Below are 18,195 nucleotides of genomic sequence, written 5' to 3' on the forward strand. Positions count from 1 at the left end.
AGAGAAGACGTACACATTTAGACGTCTACATTTAGACGTCTACATTTAGACTTATACATTTAGACGTCTGTATACATTTAGACGTCTACATTTAGACGTCTACATTTAGACGTCTGTATACATTTAGACGTCTACATTTAGACTTATACATTTAGACGTCTGTATACATTTAGACGTCTACATTTAGACTTATACATTTAGACGTCTACATTTAGACAGTGTCCCCCTGAGTGCCTCCCCAATGCCTCCCCAGTGTGCCTCCTGAGTGCCTTCCCAGTGCCTCCCCAGTGTCTCCCCAGTGCCTCCTCAGTGCCTGCCCAGTGTCCCCCAGTGTCCCCCCAGTGTCTCCAATAGCAATACAAGAGCAATAATACAAATTAATCTTAATGTATTAATCTTGTTAATTAATTAATCTAATTAATTAATTAATTAATCAAGATTGCGGCCTGTGCCCAGCACCATGCCAAAGCTTTTTCCTGCAGGAAACACTGCTTGTGGTTGTAAATATATTGTTATCCGTGTTGCGAGGATGAGAGGGTACCTGGAAAAATATCTACCCCAAAAGGGGTACCTGGTCCAAAAAAGTTTGGGAAGTTTGGCCTTAGAGCATAGGTCTCTGCCAGGCCCGGTTGCCTACCCAGGGGACGCAAACTTTGGTCATAGACACTTGGAATGGGATCTGAGAAGTCAAACTCGTACATCTTGATCACATGACCCCAGTTGATTATGTGTACAGATTTGTGTGAGTTTTGGACAAAATGGTAGCAAATAGTAGCAAAAGGTGTTTGTTGATGAAAACACACTATGGAAGAAAATGTAACCTGGCACAAACGGGGCCTATAATTTGCGTCCGGGTCCAAGGAAAAAATGTCGAATGAATGAAAACACATGACTACAGAGATCATTAATTTGGTCCAATTTGGGTGAGGTTTGGCAGGAGTAGCAGCAAAGAAAATGCTAAATTGGCAGATGGAAATGGCCTTGTAATGGGGTGTTCCGTAATGATCCAAGGAATCCAAGGGGAAAATAATTTTGTATGACCCATGCTTCAAGAGTTCTAGGCCAAAATGACGATCGGCCTGTTGTAGCACCATATGATTAGATTTGTCTTTCCCTGGTGATACAGTAGAACATAATCAATGTTTCCACCTCAGAAGGAGAAGGCCGCCTCCTCTCGGCACCAGTCTCAGCAGCAATCCCATCAGCCTCAGCTGAAGCGTCCCACCTCTCTGACGGATCTAAGCCACGCCCACGAGGAGCAGGAAGTGGAGTTCCTCAAGCTACAGATTTCCGAACAACGTGGCATCATCGATGAACTCACGCAGGTCAACTATATCACAGATAATTATGAACTCACACAGGTCAACTATGTCACAGATAATTATGAACTCACACAGGTCAACTATATCACAGATAATTATGAACTCACACAGGTCAACTCTATATCACAGATAATTATGAACTCACACAGGTCAACTATATCACAGATAATTATGAACTCACACAGGTCAACTCTATATCACAGATAATTATGAACTCACACAGGTCAACTATGTCACAGATAATTATGAACTCACACAGGTCAACTATATCACAGATAATTATGAACTCACACAGGTCAACTGTGTCAAGGGTTCTCAACCTGTGGGTCACGACCGGGGTTGCCAAATTCTTTTCGGGTTCCCCCAAAAAATAGGATAAAAATAGGCTGGATAATGGGAATTAAGATTTTACATAGTACACATGCATAAACTTTCATTAATGATTATATCTCGTTTCAGTATTTTTTATGATGCTATTATTAAGGTTATTGTAGCAGTCAATTTGTATTGGGGGTGGGGAGGGGGGCGGGGCAGGGGTCGTGAGACGCCCACCAACCAGCCTGTCCTCCCTTAAGCCATTATATAGGATATATACATAGGTTTTCTTTTACAGTTATATTGCAATAATAATGTGTGGTTGTCACACCATTTGGGAACCACATCTAGAGCTTGGTCCTGGGTTGGCTCCCATGTGGTTAACTTATTCATCTTCAGGTTAAATTCCAAGCAGGCGAGCTGCAGTTATTAGCTCAGTCAGTGGTAAACATGTCAGCTGTCAAATCCGGGAGAACAAGACAGTTACATGGAGCAGCTTTAAGCCTGATTTGTGTTACATCGTACAATGGTGTTGCGCCGTGATCTACAGGCTCTCGATGACGCAATGCGTTGTATATACATTAAAATAGGACGGATATAATGAAATGCCCAAAATACGGATGCCCATGGGTGATGGTGGAACCTCTGCTTACTTGCGTTTCTCCTCTATATGTTTCTCTTTAGGAACGTGACCGATTGATGATCAGCAAAAAAAACAAAAGGAAACCTCTCAACCTCTCAAAAAAAGTAGGTGTGGTGTGGTGTGGTGTGGTGTGGTGTGGTGTGGTGTGGTGTTTGTGTTTGTGTTTGTGTGTGTGTGTGTGTGTGTGTGTGTGTGTGTGTGTGTGTGTGTGTGTGTGTGTGTGTGTGTGTGCAAACAGACAGTTACTCCAGTGGGTTGTCACATAGCAACCACCCTACCTGGGGTGTGTTGATGCTCTAGTTAGTTAATTTGTGTGTTTTAATTGGGATGGTTCATCGGGGACTTTGCAGAGTCAGTGCTGTTGCTAGGAGAGGAGGAGTCTGAACATGCAACACACCATTTTTGTCCCCCTCCATCATTTATGGGATCCAGTCATTGTCGACAGTTTTATCTTCTTTGAGAACTGTGCCTTCTACCTGGAGGTAGCTCGACAATTTAAAGACCTCACCTGACTACAGATCTGACGAGAGCCATGAATCTACTTTGAGTCTACTCTGAGCCTTCTTGAAGGATCTGATTCTTCACTGTGTGTGTGTGTGTGTGTGTGTGTGTGTGTGTGTGTGTGTGTGTGTGTGTGTCGTTGTGGGTGTGTGTCGTTGTGGGTGTTTGACTTGGCTAAACAGTCGTTGAACTTAGCATTGAAGGATTGTTGTGCGTGGTATAGATCTGCTGGCACAGGTCCATGGACGGTAGAGGTGTTGTGCACAGCTCCCGTATAGATTGGCATTGGGTTCTGTACTAGTGTAGTATGTCGGAGTACATCCTCCTCGTACTCTATTTTTCCGCCTTCATCTGCCTGTGTGCGCTGGTCTGCCTCTACTTCTCTGGCTGCCAAGAGATGACCTATAAGCACGATGGTAAGCACAGGATATGTACAGTATTATGTATGTAGTACACCTAAAAACCTGGTCCATTTGGTTGGTTTTTGGTCTTTGGTCTTGTTTCTTTAGAACTGAGATACAGTACTGAGTTGACAGCATCAACTTGAGGATCAGAAATAATGTGGGATGGGTTTTTTTATTGGATGCTTGATGTGTTATTAAAGCAATGAGGCACCAGAGGCTGTGGTTTACCCTGGATTGTAGAATGGCATATGATGCACAACATGCTTCTCACTTTCTTGGCGCGAGTATTAACAGAACTCAGAATCCAGGACTGGAATGATCAGTTTTAGAATGAGTAATAGACTTTAGCAGCACCTGTTGATGTGTGTTTTGGTAAGCGGTGACACTGTGTGTGAGAGTGTGTGTATACAGTATTTGTATTTATTCCACTATTCTCTTATATATTTTTTTATCCCACGATATTTGTAACCCATTTGTTTCACCCATTGTCAATTGTCTAATCTGTAATCCTGGGTGCTACACTCTCTCTACCAACCTGGAGAGAGTAATGGACTGACATCATGCTTCCTTCAAGCCGCTTTTTGTCAAAAGTTTCCCCGGTTGGATGTAGCGAGTGGAAGGACTCCCTAGGCGGAATCGAAGGGGACACGGGGAGAACATGCAAACTCCACACAGAAAGGCTCAGATTTAACTTGTTAGATTTTCATATAGTGTAACAGCATGTATCTTTGTATTTTCTCTTCTCTCATAGAGGCATGTTGTGGAGACATATTTTGGATTTGATGAGGAGTCGATAGATTCTGAGACCTCCTCTCTGACCTCCTATAACACTGACCTGACAGACCGCACCCCTGCCACACCAGAGGAAGACCTTGAAGATGTAAGAGAATCCCTCTGTTTGGAGTCATTTTATTCAACTGTTCATAAAATAAGAAAATCACACCTGTATGAAGTGAGGGGTGCTCTTATCATTGTACATAATCTCATTCCGGCCAATCACAATTTGCGTCCTCACCTTTGTCATCAATGTTGCTTTGTCATCAATAATTTACACTATGACGTAAAATTGTCCATTAATTGTCAATGGGAATTTAATGTTTGAGGACACAAACACACACACACACACACACACACACACACACACACACACACTAAAAGCTGGACATAGGAGGGGCGCTCTTATCATCATGCATCACAATCCGTGCTCAGCCAATCAAATCATCACAAAAGTAATTCTGGCCTATCACTTTTGGCGTCTTCACTTTTCTGCCCTCACTTTTATCTTCCATATGTACTTTGCTCAGCTAATCAAATCATCGCTATGGGGTGATCAGCCAAGCCGATGTTTGTATACACACAAACCCAGAAAGCTGGGCATAGGAGGGGCTAGCGCCTCTCAAAACTCATACCTGTGTGAAGTGAGGAGCACCCACTGTATTTATATCGGCCACATGACATCTTACGTAGTCATTTAGTGCCCTAAACAGACATTAAAGTCCATAGAACTGGCTAGCAAACCATTTACGTCATAAGTGGTCTAAACAAACATAAAAAATCCAATACACTTTTCTGCCATATGACGTAATGTTCAAATCGCCCCTCAATAAAAAGAGTGTGTGTAGTAGGAGGTGGAGGTCATGAAAGTGTGTGTGTGTGTGTGTCCTCCCTCCTCAGGGCGTGTCTCGCGAGGAGTCAGAGCTGCGTTTCCGCCAGCTCACCAGGGAGTACCAGGCCCTCCAGCGTGCCTATGCCCTCCTGCAGGAGCAGGCGGGGGGCTCTCTGGACGCCGAGAGGGAGGCCAGGGTGAGTACACTCACAGCTGACCTGAGTCTTTATCAGGAGCAGAGAGGGAGGCCAGGGTGAGTACACTCACAGCTGTCTTTATCAGGCGTGACCTTCTGACACCACCCCTTTCCCCATAAAGAGTCTTGTAAGCCTTTAACCAAGCAGCATCTCTTACAAAAAGCTTTAAATACAGTGATTAATTGTCATGCACACTTCCTGTATACCTTTAAGCTAGATTTCTACTTGGTTGCGCACTGCGCATGTCGCTAGCTGATCTACAAGCTCACAACTCGCAACTCATTGTGCAGCTTGCAAGCTTCTAGATCTGCTATTTCCATTGAGTGACAATGTGCACAATGCCTTTTTATAGTTTCTCCGCCACATGGTGGAACGCCAGGCATCATCAGTCCCACTGTTAACTTGTTGCCGTGGCGATGTCCACACTGGCTCCCTAATTGGTGAATATTGACCCACCCACAGACGCGTGAGCAGCTGCAGGCAGAACTGAACAGCTGCCTGGCAAAGATGGCTGACCTGGAGAAGGCCCTGGCGGAGAGGGGGCAGGTAACAAAGACGTCCTCATTGGCCCTGCTCCTTGTCTGTCTGGCCGCTCTGCTCCTGGCCTGGCACTATGCCCACAGGGTGTGCTGCAGACTCCTGTGATGTCACAACCCTGCTCCTCCTAATCATGCTCCACGCATGCGGCATGCCCTTTCTCCTCATTGGTTTCTTTTTCTTTCTGGGTTTTAAATTCAGCAGTTCAACGGGAGACCGAATCCAATTTGATCTGTTTACACAATAAAAACATTGATATGATGTAATTTGATCGTACTTCACTTTAGTTGTAGATGTACAAACAGACATGAATGAATCTCAATTCATTCATTTCTAACAAAAGTTCATGATAAATCAGTTTGACTGAGAACCAAGCCACATTTTTTGAGTTACGGTGCACAATATTAGCTTTTGTTGGAGAAGCTTAATAATATTAAGAGATCTTGCTGTGGAGCACTTTAAAGATATTTTGTTGGTGTTTTGTGCCTTTATTGATAGGGTACAGTAATTAGAAATTAGGAGTAATTAGTAGGGTACAGTAAAAGGAAAGGGGGGAGAGATGGGGAGTGACACGCGGCAAAGGCCGTCGGGCTCGGGAGTCGAGCCCGCGGCATGCCATCCGGCTGGCTTGGCAGCCTACTGTAGGTTAGCTCAACCGTCTGGGCACCTAGGCTGCCTAGCCAGCCGGGCGACGTGTGGAGCACTTTAACGAGAGGTTATAATAAATTAATAATGAGGAATGTTAATGATATTTAAGTTCATATCTCCTTCCTTTGTTCTGAATGAGTTTGCACTTTTGCTTGTCACTGCATCTTCACTGCATGTTGCCTGTTCCTCTGTGGCTTGATTCACTGTGTGCTGGCATTGGCGTTTTGTTAACCCTGTTCTTCTGTTTATGTGAACACTGAATGACTGCTAATGGAACTCTCACTCATCTGTAATCACGGTAGTGGACTGTCCCTCCCTGTTGATCAATAAACTTGAGTTATTGCCATTCTCTCCCCGTTTGCGTGTCTTTGTCTGCATGCACGAGCGGTATACTGTAGATGGTTTTGTTTATTTCAGTTATACTTATTATTACACTCATTCATTCCTGTGAGCTTGGGTTCTTTGTACATCTAACGGTACACTGTGTGTGTCTGAGTGTTTTACATGATGGCTTTGTGCTTTTATGGTTCTGATGGCAGGACTCCAAATGGATTGAGGAGAAGCAGTACCTTCTCAGGACTAACCAAGAACTCCTTGAAAAGGTACGTTCTCACCATCAACGCAAAAGCTTTTAGTGGTGCAATAGTTTCAAAATAATTTTAGGTGATGGCACGATGAATACACTTAGTTGCTGCGAGAGTGAGGTCTAGCCAATACCAACTTGGGATTCCTGGATCGCTGCCCTCCACAATTTCCTATCCAACATCAGGTTCTTGAGCTCTTTGAATACACTTAATTAAAGTCAGTGCCACAATTTTTTGAAAAAAATGACTTCTTGCATTATACGACCACCTCCCTGTACATTCATATGTAAAAATTATTAAGCGGTGATGAGACAGTTTGTTTGCTTTCGGTAGGGGAAACCAGTGTGTTTCCCAGGCCCCCATCCTCAGTCACATCACACATTTATAGGTTTGGAAATTATTTTCTATACAAGCTTCCAGGAAGTGCCGTTACCAAAATTGAGTAGAGGGGGTAAAAAGGAAAATTTCAAATAACAAAACAACAATATCAAATGTACATAAGGTGTGTGTTCAATAAATAAATAAATTTTAAATATTGTGCATGTACCAGGCAGCATAATATGAAATGTTTATGAATTAGGTGGTCCTAAGGTGCCAACCTGGAATGCTTAAAGGAGAATTCCGGAGTAGTCGTTTTTCTTACCGAAATCTGACGTTAATATATCCAATAACGAGTGGAACACGTGAATTATTACATTACCAGAGTGCAGCGCAGCTCAGACCGGGTGTGCTGGGTCTTATGAGACTCTCTCGCCTTAGAAGCCCCGTTGGGACATAACATGTCTGTACGTCTTTGGTCTTTATAAAAGACATGTACAATTTTTTGTTTTTTTCAAGTGATCTAAATGCATCTAAATAGGCGATTTTGCCTAAGACCCAGCACGCTGGGCTGTGCTGGGCTGCGCTCTGGATGTTATATAATATTTCACTTTTTGTCAGATTACGTTAAGAAAACGGCTACTCCGGAATTGTCCTTTAATCAACTGTGGAGTGTTTTCGCAGAACAAGAGCATTTTAACACTTTCTTCAAGAAATTCTTCCTCTATATATAATAATAATACTCAATGATTATTCGTTAACCCATTAAACCTAGGAAAGCATCTGTCATTTTATATATGGATATAAAAAAAAGCTATCCATTTATTTATATTTTTTTCTTGAATTTTTGAAAGATCTTGAAAGTGTGGGAACCACTGATTTAGAAGGCATTTGTAGAATCGGCCTCAGATCTTAATAGGTTAAGGTAGGAGGAAACAGTCAAGTCACCTTTTATATAGCAGAATAGCACACTGGGCAAGCAAATCCTTTTCCAATCAACAACAATCAACAACACCAAGGACATCACAGCGTTCAGGAAGAGCTCTAGTAGGACTGCGGCCTTATTAAGCCATTTCATTGTGAAGGTGGTGTGTTTGTGCGTGTGCGCAGATGAGTGCGTTGCAGCAGGCAGAGTCTCGGCTGCAGGCGGAGGTCCAGGATGCACGGGACCAGAATGAGCTGCTGGAGTTCCGAGTCCTGGAGCTGGAAGTAAGAGAGTGCACCCCCATCAAGCTGCCACCAGGGGCCGACAGCAACAATCACACCTCCAGATGCAGGACCTACATACAGTGACCAAGCAGACAGATAGACACACTTTGACCATATCGATACAGCAACCTCTTTTTTGCTTCCGAGTATGACGGAGGAGCTAAGTGGCTGCCGGGTTGCATATGGTCAATACAAAGACAGAGACACATGTCCGTTTTTCACTGTATGTAACCACAGTAGCTCCTTTAGCATGTCATCTGCCTGCCCACGACCCCCTCAACTGAACTGGAATGTCTTGTTTTTTATTTTACTTTTATGATTTTATGTTGAGATGAATATAATTTTAATGGAATAAAAATGTATTTAAGTTTACCGTACAACCCATATCTATCTGTTGATTTTGTGCCTCACATCCTTGCATGTATTTTTCTTCATTTTTAAATGTTTTCCATGTTTATAGCCAGTGCACATTTGTTGTTCTCAAGTGATCATCATATCTCATACTGTACTGTATGTCTGCCATTCATTTTGGATTATATCTGTTTTACTGATTATAGTTAATTGCAGCAATGAAAAGCTGTCATATCTGTAACTTTGTGGTTCTATAACTGGCAAGTGCAGACATAGAAAGAAGCTTGATAACAGGTGTTTATCAATCGGTTCAATAATCAAAATTCACACCACCTATAGTTTATCAGTTAGTTATTGTATCTACATGGTGCTCTAACTAATCCATGGACAGAACATCATTTACAGTGATGGCGTTCCCAACATTAATCTTTATCTTGAGTTTTAGCATGCGTGTTCAAGATCCAACTGCTTTGGTTTGCATCTCCCGTTTAAAACCGTGCATTTCCACCCACTGTACCATTTGGGCAGATCGTGACCATGTGAGTACATTTCATCCTACAATCACCCACTTCCCAATCCTCATTACATGTCGTGCTCATTCCCTCACTGCAGAGCACCATTTATAATACATTTTATACAAGAGCAGTGGTTTTCAAACTTTTGTGTCCTAGGCTGGGCAATTAAAAAGGCACACTTGTACTAGGAAAATGGAAGATATGCATGTTCCGTGATGCGTTGTGAGCTCGTAGATGGCCTATTTTCACTGTTTTCGAACAAATGTGGTGAAAGAAAATTTAAACATTTATTTTTTACATAACCTAACATAATTATGATGCCCCAATTAGTGACACCGGGCTGAAATGTTAGTATTTTTATGGTATAGAATTTGCCATGTATTGGGGAACGAGTGCCCACAAAGTACGGATATAGACTCAGGGTATGTGTGTGACATCATCATAACTGGAAGTTATGTGGAAACGCCTACAGAGTGTCAAAAAACTACTTTTTGGCCTTGACAGTCCAAACAGAAAAGTCCTATCTGATCGTTACTCACTTTACCACTCAATTTGCCACTAACTTAATGCATACGCATATCCTCTATTGTAAAGAAAAGGGAGAGAAACAACGAATCCAAGGCACACCTGGACTTGTCTCACCAATATGCCTTCACATACGATTTGGGAACCACTGTAATAGACTTGCGTTTCACCAAGAGAAAACCTGTGTGTAGTTGTGCGTGTGTGTGTGAGAGAGATGTGTAACATGGCCCTATCTTCTCTATAGGAGAGGGAGCGCAGATCTCCGGCCCTCAACCTCCACATGTCTGCCTTCCCTGAAAACAGCAGCAGTGCCCTGCAGATCTACTGTCGCCAGGAGGGGGTCAAGGTGACACATACTTACATGAAGCAAAGATGCACCAAAACATTCATCAAAATAGTGACGAACAAAAGTCAGATAAAATGTATACTGTACGTATAAGACAACAGATACCTGCACTGGATCAAAAGTGTTTCATCTGTTAGTCTTATTGATAAAATGTGTTAATTCTTTCCCTCAGCACATGTACTGCAGTATTCTACTTAAAATTGAAATGTATCGCCACACATCACATGTTTACAGGTGAAAAGGATTGGGTGAAATTATTTTTCCCATACAATTTTCCACAAATGGCAGCTAAAACGATCATATTCATTCTACAATACAAATACAAATAATATACTTGTATTAATATATTTGCACAATCACTCACTGTCCATTACACAGCAGCACATGAAATGTATACAGTAAACAGAAACATCAGCGTTACAAGGTTCAGACCCTGACATGGACTCCACAGTCAGTGAGTAACATGGGATGTGTGGATTTGAATCTATGTACTGTAGGATGTGGTCATTCCTGAACTGATGAAAAAACTGGATATCCTGGGAGACAATGGGGTGAGTTATACTAGACTAATAGACGGCTAATGGAATTCTATGATATCCATCTGTTACCTTGTATTTGACCTTTGACCCTGATACTAATAGTAGCTTGTGGTGTTTTCCATAGAATCTCCGCAATGAAGAGCAAGTAGCAGTGATCCAGGCAGGAACAGTGCTCTCCCTGTGTGAGAAGGTCAGTTACCTGTTCTGTTCTTTGTCAAGTGTCTATTTGTACGTCTCTAAATGTTTTGATGAATTGAACATGGTGGACCCTCTTGTAAACAAGTGTAATGGGGGGGGGGGGGGGGGGGGGCTGCACTACTCAGTTCACACGGGTGTGATTTTCATACAACAAGTGGCTCCTGGTGGTACCACCAGTGCCACTTTTGTTTCTAAATGTAGCAAACATCTATCAGGACCAGGGGGGCAGTCAGACAGATATTTTGTGAAGCCACTGAGGAAATCGGGATTTCCTGAAAGTTCATATAATGGCCTGTATAATGGCCTGTTGTGGCGCTGTCATTGGGCCCAAAAAAAACCATAGCCCCATAGAAGTCCATGTATTTGGGCCCAACTTCACCTAGACTGCATTACCTTAATAAACATGGTCATGAATACTTTCTGCTTCCAGTCACTAGTTTAAAGTCTCATTTCTAATGTGATAATATTCTTTTTGGAAAATGATGGTCCCATTTATTTAAAAAAATTACCATAAAGTCGCATATGTTCTGAGGGGCGTGGCTACCGTTACAGTCTATGATCGGGATTCCCCACCCACTCGAGTCAAAATAAAAACCAACTAAGAAGAAGGGGGGAAGTCCCGCCTCGTTGTCTGGGCCAGCCAATGGGCCAGCTGGGCCCAAACGGATCTAAAAAGATGGCGATTTACAATTCAAGGACTGACAGGCTTCATTTTACGTTCATGTTAGACCCGGGGAACACTTTGTCCATATTTTTTACAGTCTATCATCAGGACCCAGGAGACCAAAAGGGGATATAATTGTCATTTTCCCATCTCTTCTGTACATTATTGTATGCTATGTTGATGAATTGAAAGGGACTACAATGAAAACCCATTTTTTTTCGTTTTATCCTTTTAGCTTTAATGTCCTACTGTACCACATGCTGTTTACATTTCTGACTAATAATGTATTCAATCAATCAATCTCTGTGTCTTTGTCCCCTCCAGTGGTTGAAGCAGATAGACAACACAGAGGCTGCCCTTACTCAGAAGATGATAGACCTGGAGAACGACAAGGTGAGAGACAGATTCAGCTAGTTCCAGATCCTAAAAGGCATAGTCTGATACTCAAACTGGATTTCCTTTAAATCAATTTAGACCCGGAGCATTAACAGTATAACTTCAGATTTATTCAAAACGGGCATTTTATGTGATTATGCGTTCATCAATCCATTTATGTCAAAAAGGATCTGTCTCTAGGATGCAAAATCCTGCCCAACCTATATCCCCTGATACTGTATGTATTGGGCCTTCCTGTTGTGATGACATGTCCTGTGTTAAAATAATATGCCATGGGCCCAGGCGGTGGCGTAACCGCCTGGGCACCCGACTGGTAATCCAGTCGCAGTGTGCCGCGGGTTCGACTCCCGAGCCCGACACGGCCTTTACTGCATGTCTTCCCCCATCTCTCTCCCTTCAAAAAAACCAATAAAAGGCGTAAGTCGCAAAAAAATATCTTTAAAAAAAAATATATATATATATATATGCCATGTACTTCTGCAAGACTAAAATAGCAAGATGGTTTACTTTGTGTGTAGTAGCTGTCGTCAGAGACAAATCAGGAGAAAGATCTACTTCATTATCAACCTTTCTCTGTCCCAGCAACACACTCTTGCGGGATCTAGCACCAGTAAACATTGGACATTCACCTCCCTGGGGAGGGGTGGGTGGTTCACCAGGTTACCATTTCGCCTCTAGTGGCTCCAATTGGGATAGTGTATCTTCCTAAATTGAATTAATTATTTATCTTTGGTTCCTCCAGGATCTGTTCAGTAAACAGAAGGGCTTCCTGGAAGAAGAGCTGGACTACAGGAAGCAGGCTTTGGACCAGGCTTACATGGTACGGAGCCTGGAACATTTTGGAGTTCTCTAGCAGTGGTATAAAGTAACTGTACTTAAATACAGTTTTGTCGTATTTAAAAAAAAAAGATGTCTGCATAGGTAAAGTAAATATTGAATTCCGTACTATTACTTTTAACAGAGTAATTCCACATTGCAGTATTGATACTTTCACTTAAGTAAAATATGTGAGTACCTTTTCCACCACTGAAAAAAAACACAATTTCTTGACCGTAGTAAAGGCCAAATGGTTTCATTATACAATATTTCAGCACTGACTTAGATGTGCATTTTGCTTAAAGCATGAAATAGAATCCATCATACATCATCCGCCCTATTCACACCATAACGGTAAACTTGTCATGTTTTGTTGGGATACTGCATCTTTTACCAATAAAGTCCTGTGCTCTGTTAACGATAGATAGACACCAGGGGCTTATCTGGGGCGCTTGGCTGCTGGTTCACTGGTGTCTATTGGCTGTGTTATGTCAAATAAAGCCAATCACTGGTCTAAATCAGTTTTACTCTGGAGCTCAACAAGAGTATGGGCAATAATGAACAGATTTCCCTCTTCTGTTATCTTGATTTAAAACCTCACTGACTCCAATAGCCGAAGAGAATAACTTACTTGCATCACTCTCCACGTGGGTTTAAACCATTTGACTTGGTCAGTTGCTTCTGCGTTGGTTTGTGTTTATGGTACGACTTTACAGGAATGATTTTAGCAGTTTATAATGTTTTCCTCTGGGACCCCAATCTACACTGTAGACTGTGTTAATTTAACAGAGTGTACAAATGGAACAAAATGTACCCGTAAGGTTCCACTGGTATACGCTTTCAGACGTACAGATTCCATATTTCTTATTACGGTGTAGCTACTGCGTGCGTGCGTGCGTGCGTGCGTGCGTGCGTGTGCGTGTGCATGTGCGTGCGTGTGCGTGTATGTGTGTGTGCGTTCCAAGGTTATTATAGTTTTCCCTTATTTGTTTTATTATTTTATTCCCGTTTTGAAATTTGTTTGCACTTTCAGTTTAGTTTTGATACTTTTCTGGGTTTAGTAGTTTATTTTTATTTATTTTTAAAAGGCTTAATTTTAGTTTAGTTTTATACATTTTAGTGTTAGTAAATTGTACTGAAATAATGGGGAATTCAGGGGCAAGATTAAAAAAGCTCAGAAAAATATCGAAAATGGCAGTTCACAAAGTGCTGCAATGCGACGCCTTATGAGCTTGCAGATCAGCTATTCCTGCTGTTTCTAGACTATAAGGACAATGTTTCAGTTATTATTTTTTTGGTAAAGCCTTATTTTAATTTTAATTTCGGGTAACTAAATTGTGTTTGTTTTTTGTTATAGTTTTAGTTAACTGAACTATAATAACCCTGGTGTAGGTGTTTATGAACCTGTGTGTGTGGTGTGTGTGTGTGCTACTTGGTCCGGCGGCCGCCCGCAGCGGATCGATGAGCTGGAGGCCACGCTGTATAGCGCGCTGCAGCAGGAGCAGCCGGGCGGGGGCGTGGCCGAGTCGCTGACAGACAGGCAGAGGGAGGAGCTGAGGCTGGCCGTGGACAAGCTGCGGCGGCAGATCCTCCGGCAGAGCCGGCAGTTTGACAGTCAGATCTTACAGGAGCGCATGGAGCTGCTCCAGCAGGCCCAGCAGGTAAGGCCCTGACATGGAGCTGCTCCAGCAGATAAGGCCCTGTCATGGAGCTGCTCCAGCAGGCCCAGCAGGTAAGGCCCTGTCATGGAGCTGCTCCAGCAGGTAAGGCCCTGACATGGAGCTGCTCCAGCAGGTAAGGCCCTGACATGGAGCTGCTCCAGCAGGCCCAGCAGGTAAGGCCCTGACATGGAGCTGCTCCAGCAGATAAGGCCCTGTCATGGAGCTGCTCCAGCAGGCCCAGCAGGTAAGGCCCTGTCATGGAGCTGCTCCAGCAGGCCCAGCAGGTAAGGCCCTGACATGGAGCTGCTCCAGCAGGCCCAGCAGGTAAGGCCCTGTCTGCATGAGCAGTGGTGGAACAGGCTAGCTTAACCCATTAAAACCTGAGGCCCATTCTACAAATTAAAAAAAGTCTTTGGGTCTTTTTGGATGTGCAGGAGTCCCTTTTTTGTCTATATATATATATATATATATATATATATATATATATATATGTGTGTGTTTTGCTGCAAAATTATTCAAAATATTTCAAACAAGAATTTTCTAAAATACCAGTGTGAGCTTGTATATTTGCAATTATATTTTATTAGCCGACGCAAAAATGTAAAATGATACCGGTAATGATAATGGGTTAACTTAAGAAGTAAAAGTAGTAATAGCACAATATATATAATTAAAAAAAAAGTCTGCATTCAAAATTTTACTTAAGAGTACAACATTATTGGCATCAAAATATACTTGTCAAATAGCTGATCTACAAGCTCACACGTGACATGAGCTTGTAGATTTATTTTTTGAATAGCTGAAGTATAAATTAAGGTGATTAATGTATGTGTTATAATAATAATTTAAATCTACAAAGAAACTAGCAATAAAGCTGTCAGATAATTGAGTAAATATTTGCCCCTGAGATGTCGTGGATTAGAAGTATTGAAAAATGGAAATAATAGTAAAGTAAAAGTATACCTCTGTAAATGTACTTTCCACCACTGGCCCTGAGACAACAACCTGCAATCACCAAAGCTCTGGTGTGGAGAAAAAGATGCAGTATCCCTACCTGTGAGCTGTGACCACACGTGTGTGTGTGTGTGTGTGTGTGTGTGTGTGTGTGTGTGTGTGTGTGTGCTGCATCCCTTCACTCCTCAACCCTCATAATAGTCATGTGACCCCATTCCCTGGATGCACTGAAGGGATCAACCAAACTCATTTGAAACACTTGTCGCTAACATTACCATGATGTCCCTTACCCCTTAACTCATCTACCTAACTGACCACAAACTATACTAACCTATCAATAGAAGGACAAAACACGAGGAATAACATGGACAATGTGTACGGTGTTTACCTGCGGTCCAGGCTAATGAGATATTCAGAAGTATTTTCAACAGGTCACTGGTCTTCTGTCTTCTGCACAGAACTTAATAGAATGAAATTAAAGCAACTTCCGCCACGTTAAACATAGAGGAAGACAGTGACGTGGCTGTTTGAGAGCCGTGAGGTTCTCCGTTCGATCCCTGGCTTCTCGTGTCCCTTGAGCAAGACACTCGCCCGGTGAGGGTGGTACCCTGCATGGTTGCCTCCAACATTGGTTGGTCAAGCGCTTTAGATGAAGGTGCTATAGAAATTGTAGACCATTTAACTTTTACAACATTCTGAATTTCTTCCCACTTCAAAGTCCAATAAAAGTATTACCGGTTAGTTACGCTTACGCCTGTACAGTAGGTCTTTATATAGGCTACACCCTCACCCCCTCAAAGTCTCCCAGCTGACTCTATATGGTATAGTGAGCCTACTGGAAGTACCTTCACTTTGTTTAGGTTCAATGTGCTCAGAAAATGTGTTAGTGAATGGCTTTCTTTTTTTTACACCCAATTTTGGACCTGCCTCATTGGAAACAAGCAGGTCCATTCCTTCATTCAGAGATAAAAAGCTCCCGTTTCAGTTTAACGATTTCACGCTGATCTTAGTTTGTTTGCAAGGGGTAGATTGAAATCCCTTTATTTTGAAACAAATTGGAAAGGCATATTTTGGTTGAACAAAAGGGAGGATTTTAGTGGCTCGATGAGACATGTTCACTGTAGCCAAGAACACTGTTTACAGGGCCTTGTTAGTTAATCCGCTTTCTCCCAGTGTGCAAATGAGCCACTCGGGTTTTACATCTCACAGATGAAGTCACTTCCTCCTTTCACTGATCTGGCATTCCAGTTTCCATGACAGCCCATTCTTAAGCCCAATACATGCTTCGTCACGCGGCGGTGTCTCACGGCAGGAATAGCCAACAGACAAGCTCACAACGCGTCACGGATGCGACGCGTTGTGAGCTTGTAGGTCTGCTATTCTCTGCCTTTCTCGGCGCGTGGCCGAGCATAAATTGAGCTTTACTTGACGCTGGGCAACAGCTGCCATGGAGACCGAGGGCATGGTGGAAAGGAGGCAGGATTTTGGCGTAGATGCAGAAGTGGTTGGCTTGCTTAACATTCTCATTATCTGTTTCACCACACAGTTGCCCTTTCAATAAAACAGAATGAAACGGTTACATTTAAGCAGCTGTTTCCCTGCTGTGTAATACATCTCATATCATCACATTTGGGAAACTTGTATCTCTATTTTTTCGCAACGCAAGCTCACAACTCACCATATTGTGATGCATTGTGATTTTGTAGATCAGCTATTTTCTAAATTGTTGAAATATTTAGAAATAACTTAGAAAATTTGACATTTTCACCTATGACATGTCCAATGTAGGGATACCGGGTTGAACATGGTTATGTCTGTGTCTGTGGGTTTTATGACTACATTGTATACATTGGAACACGTGATTCTTTTTTCCATTTCCTGAAAAATAACAATGTTTGCCATGTAAACATACATTACATACATTACAGTATGCTGGCCAGCATTTCACTATTCCTGTCTTGTTTGCCTTGCAGAGAATTAGGGAGTTGGAGGGCAGGATTGATATGCAAAAGAGACAAGTAAAGGACATAGAGGAAAAGGTACTTGTAATTTTACTTATTTTTTCTGGGAATACATTTTGTCATTGGCTGATAGAAATAAGCATGCATGTTGGACAGATGGTTTAGCTACAGAATGCATACTAAGAGAGACAGACTGATGATACTATTATGCATATTGATGATCTTTGTCTTCCTTTTCTTTTGGCCTGTTTGTTAAACCCTTTGTGTTTCTTTAGTTTTTGTTCCTCTTTTTGTTTTTCTCTTTAGCATTTATTCTTTGGCCTTAATCCAGGAGACGTGGACCGATATCAGGTATATTCAATAACAATCATCACTTCACAAATCAAAATGACTTAATGTAGAATTGTATTGTCCAGGCACATTTGCATTTCTTTATTTTACTAAATTATTTTTTACTAAAGTGCATCCCACTAGAAAGACATTTAAATCAACATAATTAGTACAAGCAGAGGTGAGATGATGATGAATGTATAAATAATATTTATACATTCATCATCATCGTCATCGCTCTGTTTGTACTAATTATGTACATAGATTTAAATGTCAATATGATTATGTATTTTATTTTTTGTCTCCTCAGGTGCTAAGGCGCTCAGGTGGCAAGAGAGGACAAAACACACTTTGTTTTTTATGCATTTCTAGACAGCTGTCGATACCCAATGGCCTTTTTGATACACGTGCACTTTTTTGCGGATGACCCTAAGCTGGAATGCTGGAAGCATTCAAAGACATAAAACGTAACTGCAGATACTACATTTTTGTAAAGAAAATTATTATTCAAATAGATGATGTCTTTACACTAGTGTTTTTTGGACCTGGAACCCTAAACGTGAACACCACGGAGATAAGAACATGTACATTATGGATTTACGGAGGGAGGAATGAGACAAGGAATGCTAAGCCAGGCAGTGAAAGAGTGCAGCCA

The 18,195-nt window shown here is 42.0% G+C and overlaps 1 protein-coding gene across 1 annotated transcript in view; it reads left to right on the forward strand.

Annotated features, from left to right (window-relative positions):
* The window catches only part of jakmip1 (janus kinase and microtubule interacting protein 1), a 34,515-nt gene extending 16,964 nt beyond the window's left edge, over positions 1-17,551 (forward strand). Inside the window, exons 8-22 of the mRNA XM_080774774.1 lie at positions 1,155-1,325; positions 2,322-2,384; positions 3,937-4,065; positions 4,860-4,988; positions 5,451-5,534; positions 6,713-6,775; positions 8,186-8,284; positions 9,920-10,021; positions 10,519-10,572; positions 10,685-10,750; positions 11,747-11,815; positions 12,561-12,638; positions 14,089-14,295; positions 17,223-17,288; positions 17,486-17,551. Of these exons, the coding sequence (XP_080630900.1) occupies positions 1,155-1,325; positions 2,322-2,384; positions 3,937-4,065; positions 4,860-4,988; positions 5,451-5,534; positions 6,713-6,775; positions 8,186-8,284; positions 9,920-10,021; positions 10,519-10,572; positions 10,685-10,750; positions 11,747-11,815; positions 12,561-12,638; positions 14,089-14,295; positions 17,223-17,288; positions 17,486-17,536 (1,431 nt within the window). The 3' untranslated portion in view covers positions 17,537-17,551. The remainder of the gene's footprint in view (positions 1-1,154; positions 1,326-2,321; positions 2,385-3,936; positions 4,066-4,859; positions 4,989-5,450; positions 5,535-6,712; positions 6,776-8,185; positions 8,285-9,919; positions 10,022-10,518; positions 10,573-10,684; positions 10,751-11,746; positions 11,816-12,560; positions 12,639-14,088; positions 14,296-17,222; positions 17,289-17,485) is intronic.
* Positions 17,552-18,195: the final 644 nt, after the last annotated feature.

The sequence above is a fragment of the Protomyctophum bolini genome (genome assembly GCF_963924005.1).
Source record: "Protomyctophum bolini genome assembly, chromosome: 10".
Taxonomy (NCBI): Eukaryota; Metazoa; Chordata; class Actinopteri; order Myctophiformes; family Myctophidae; genus Protomyctophum; species Protomyctophum bolini.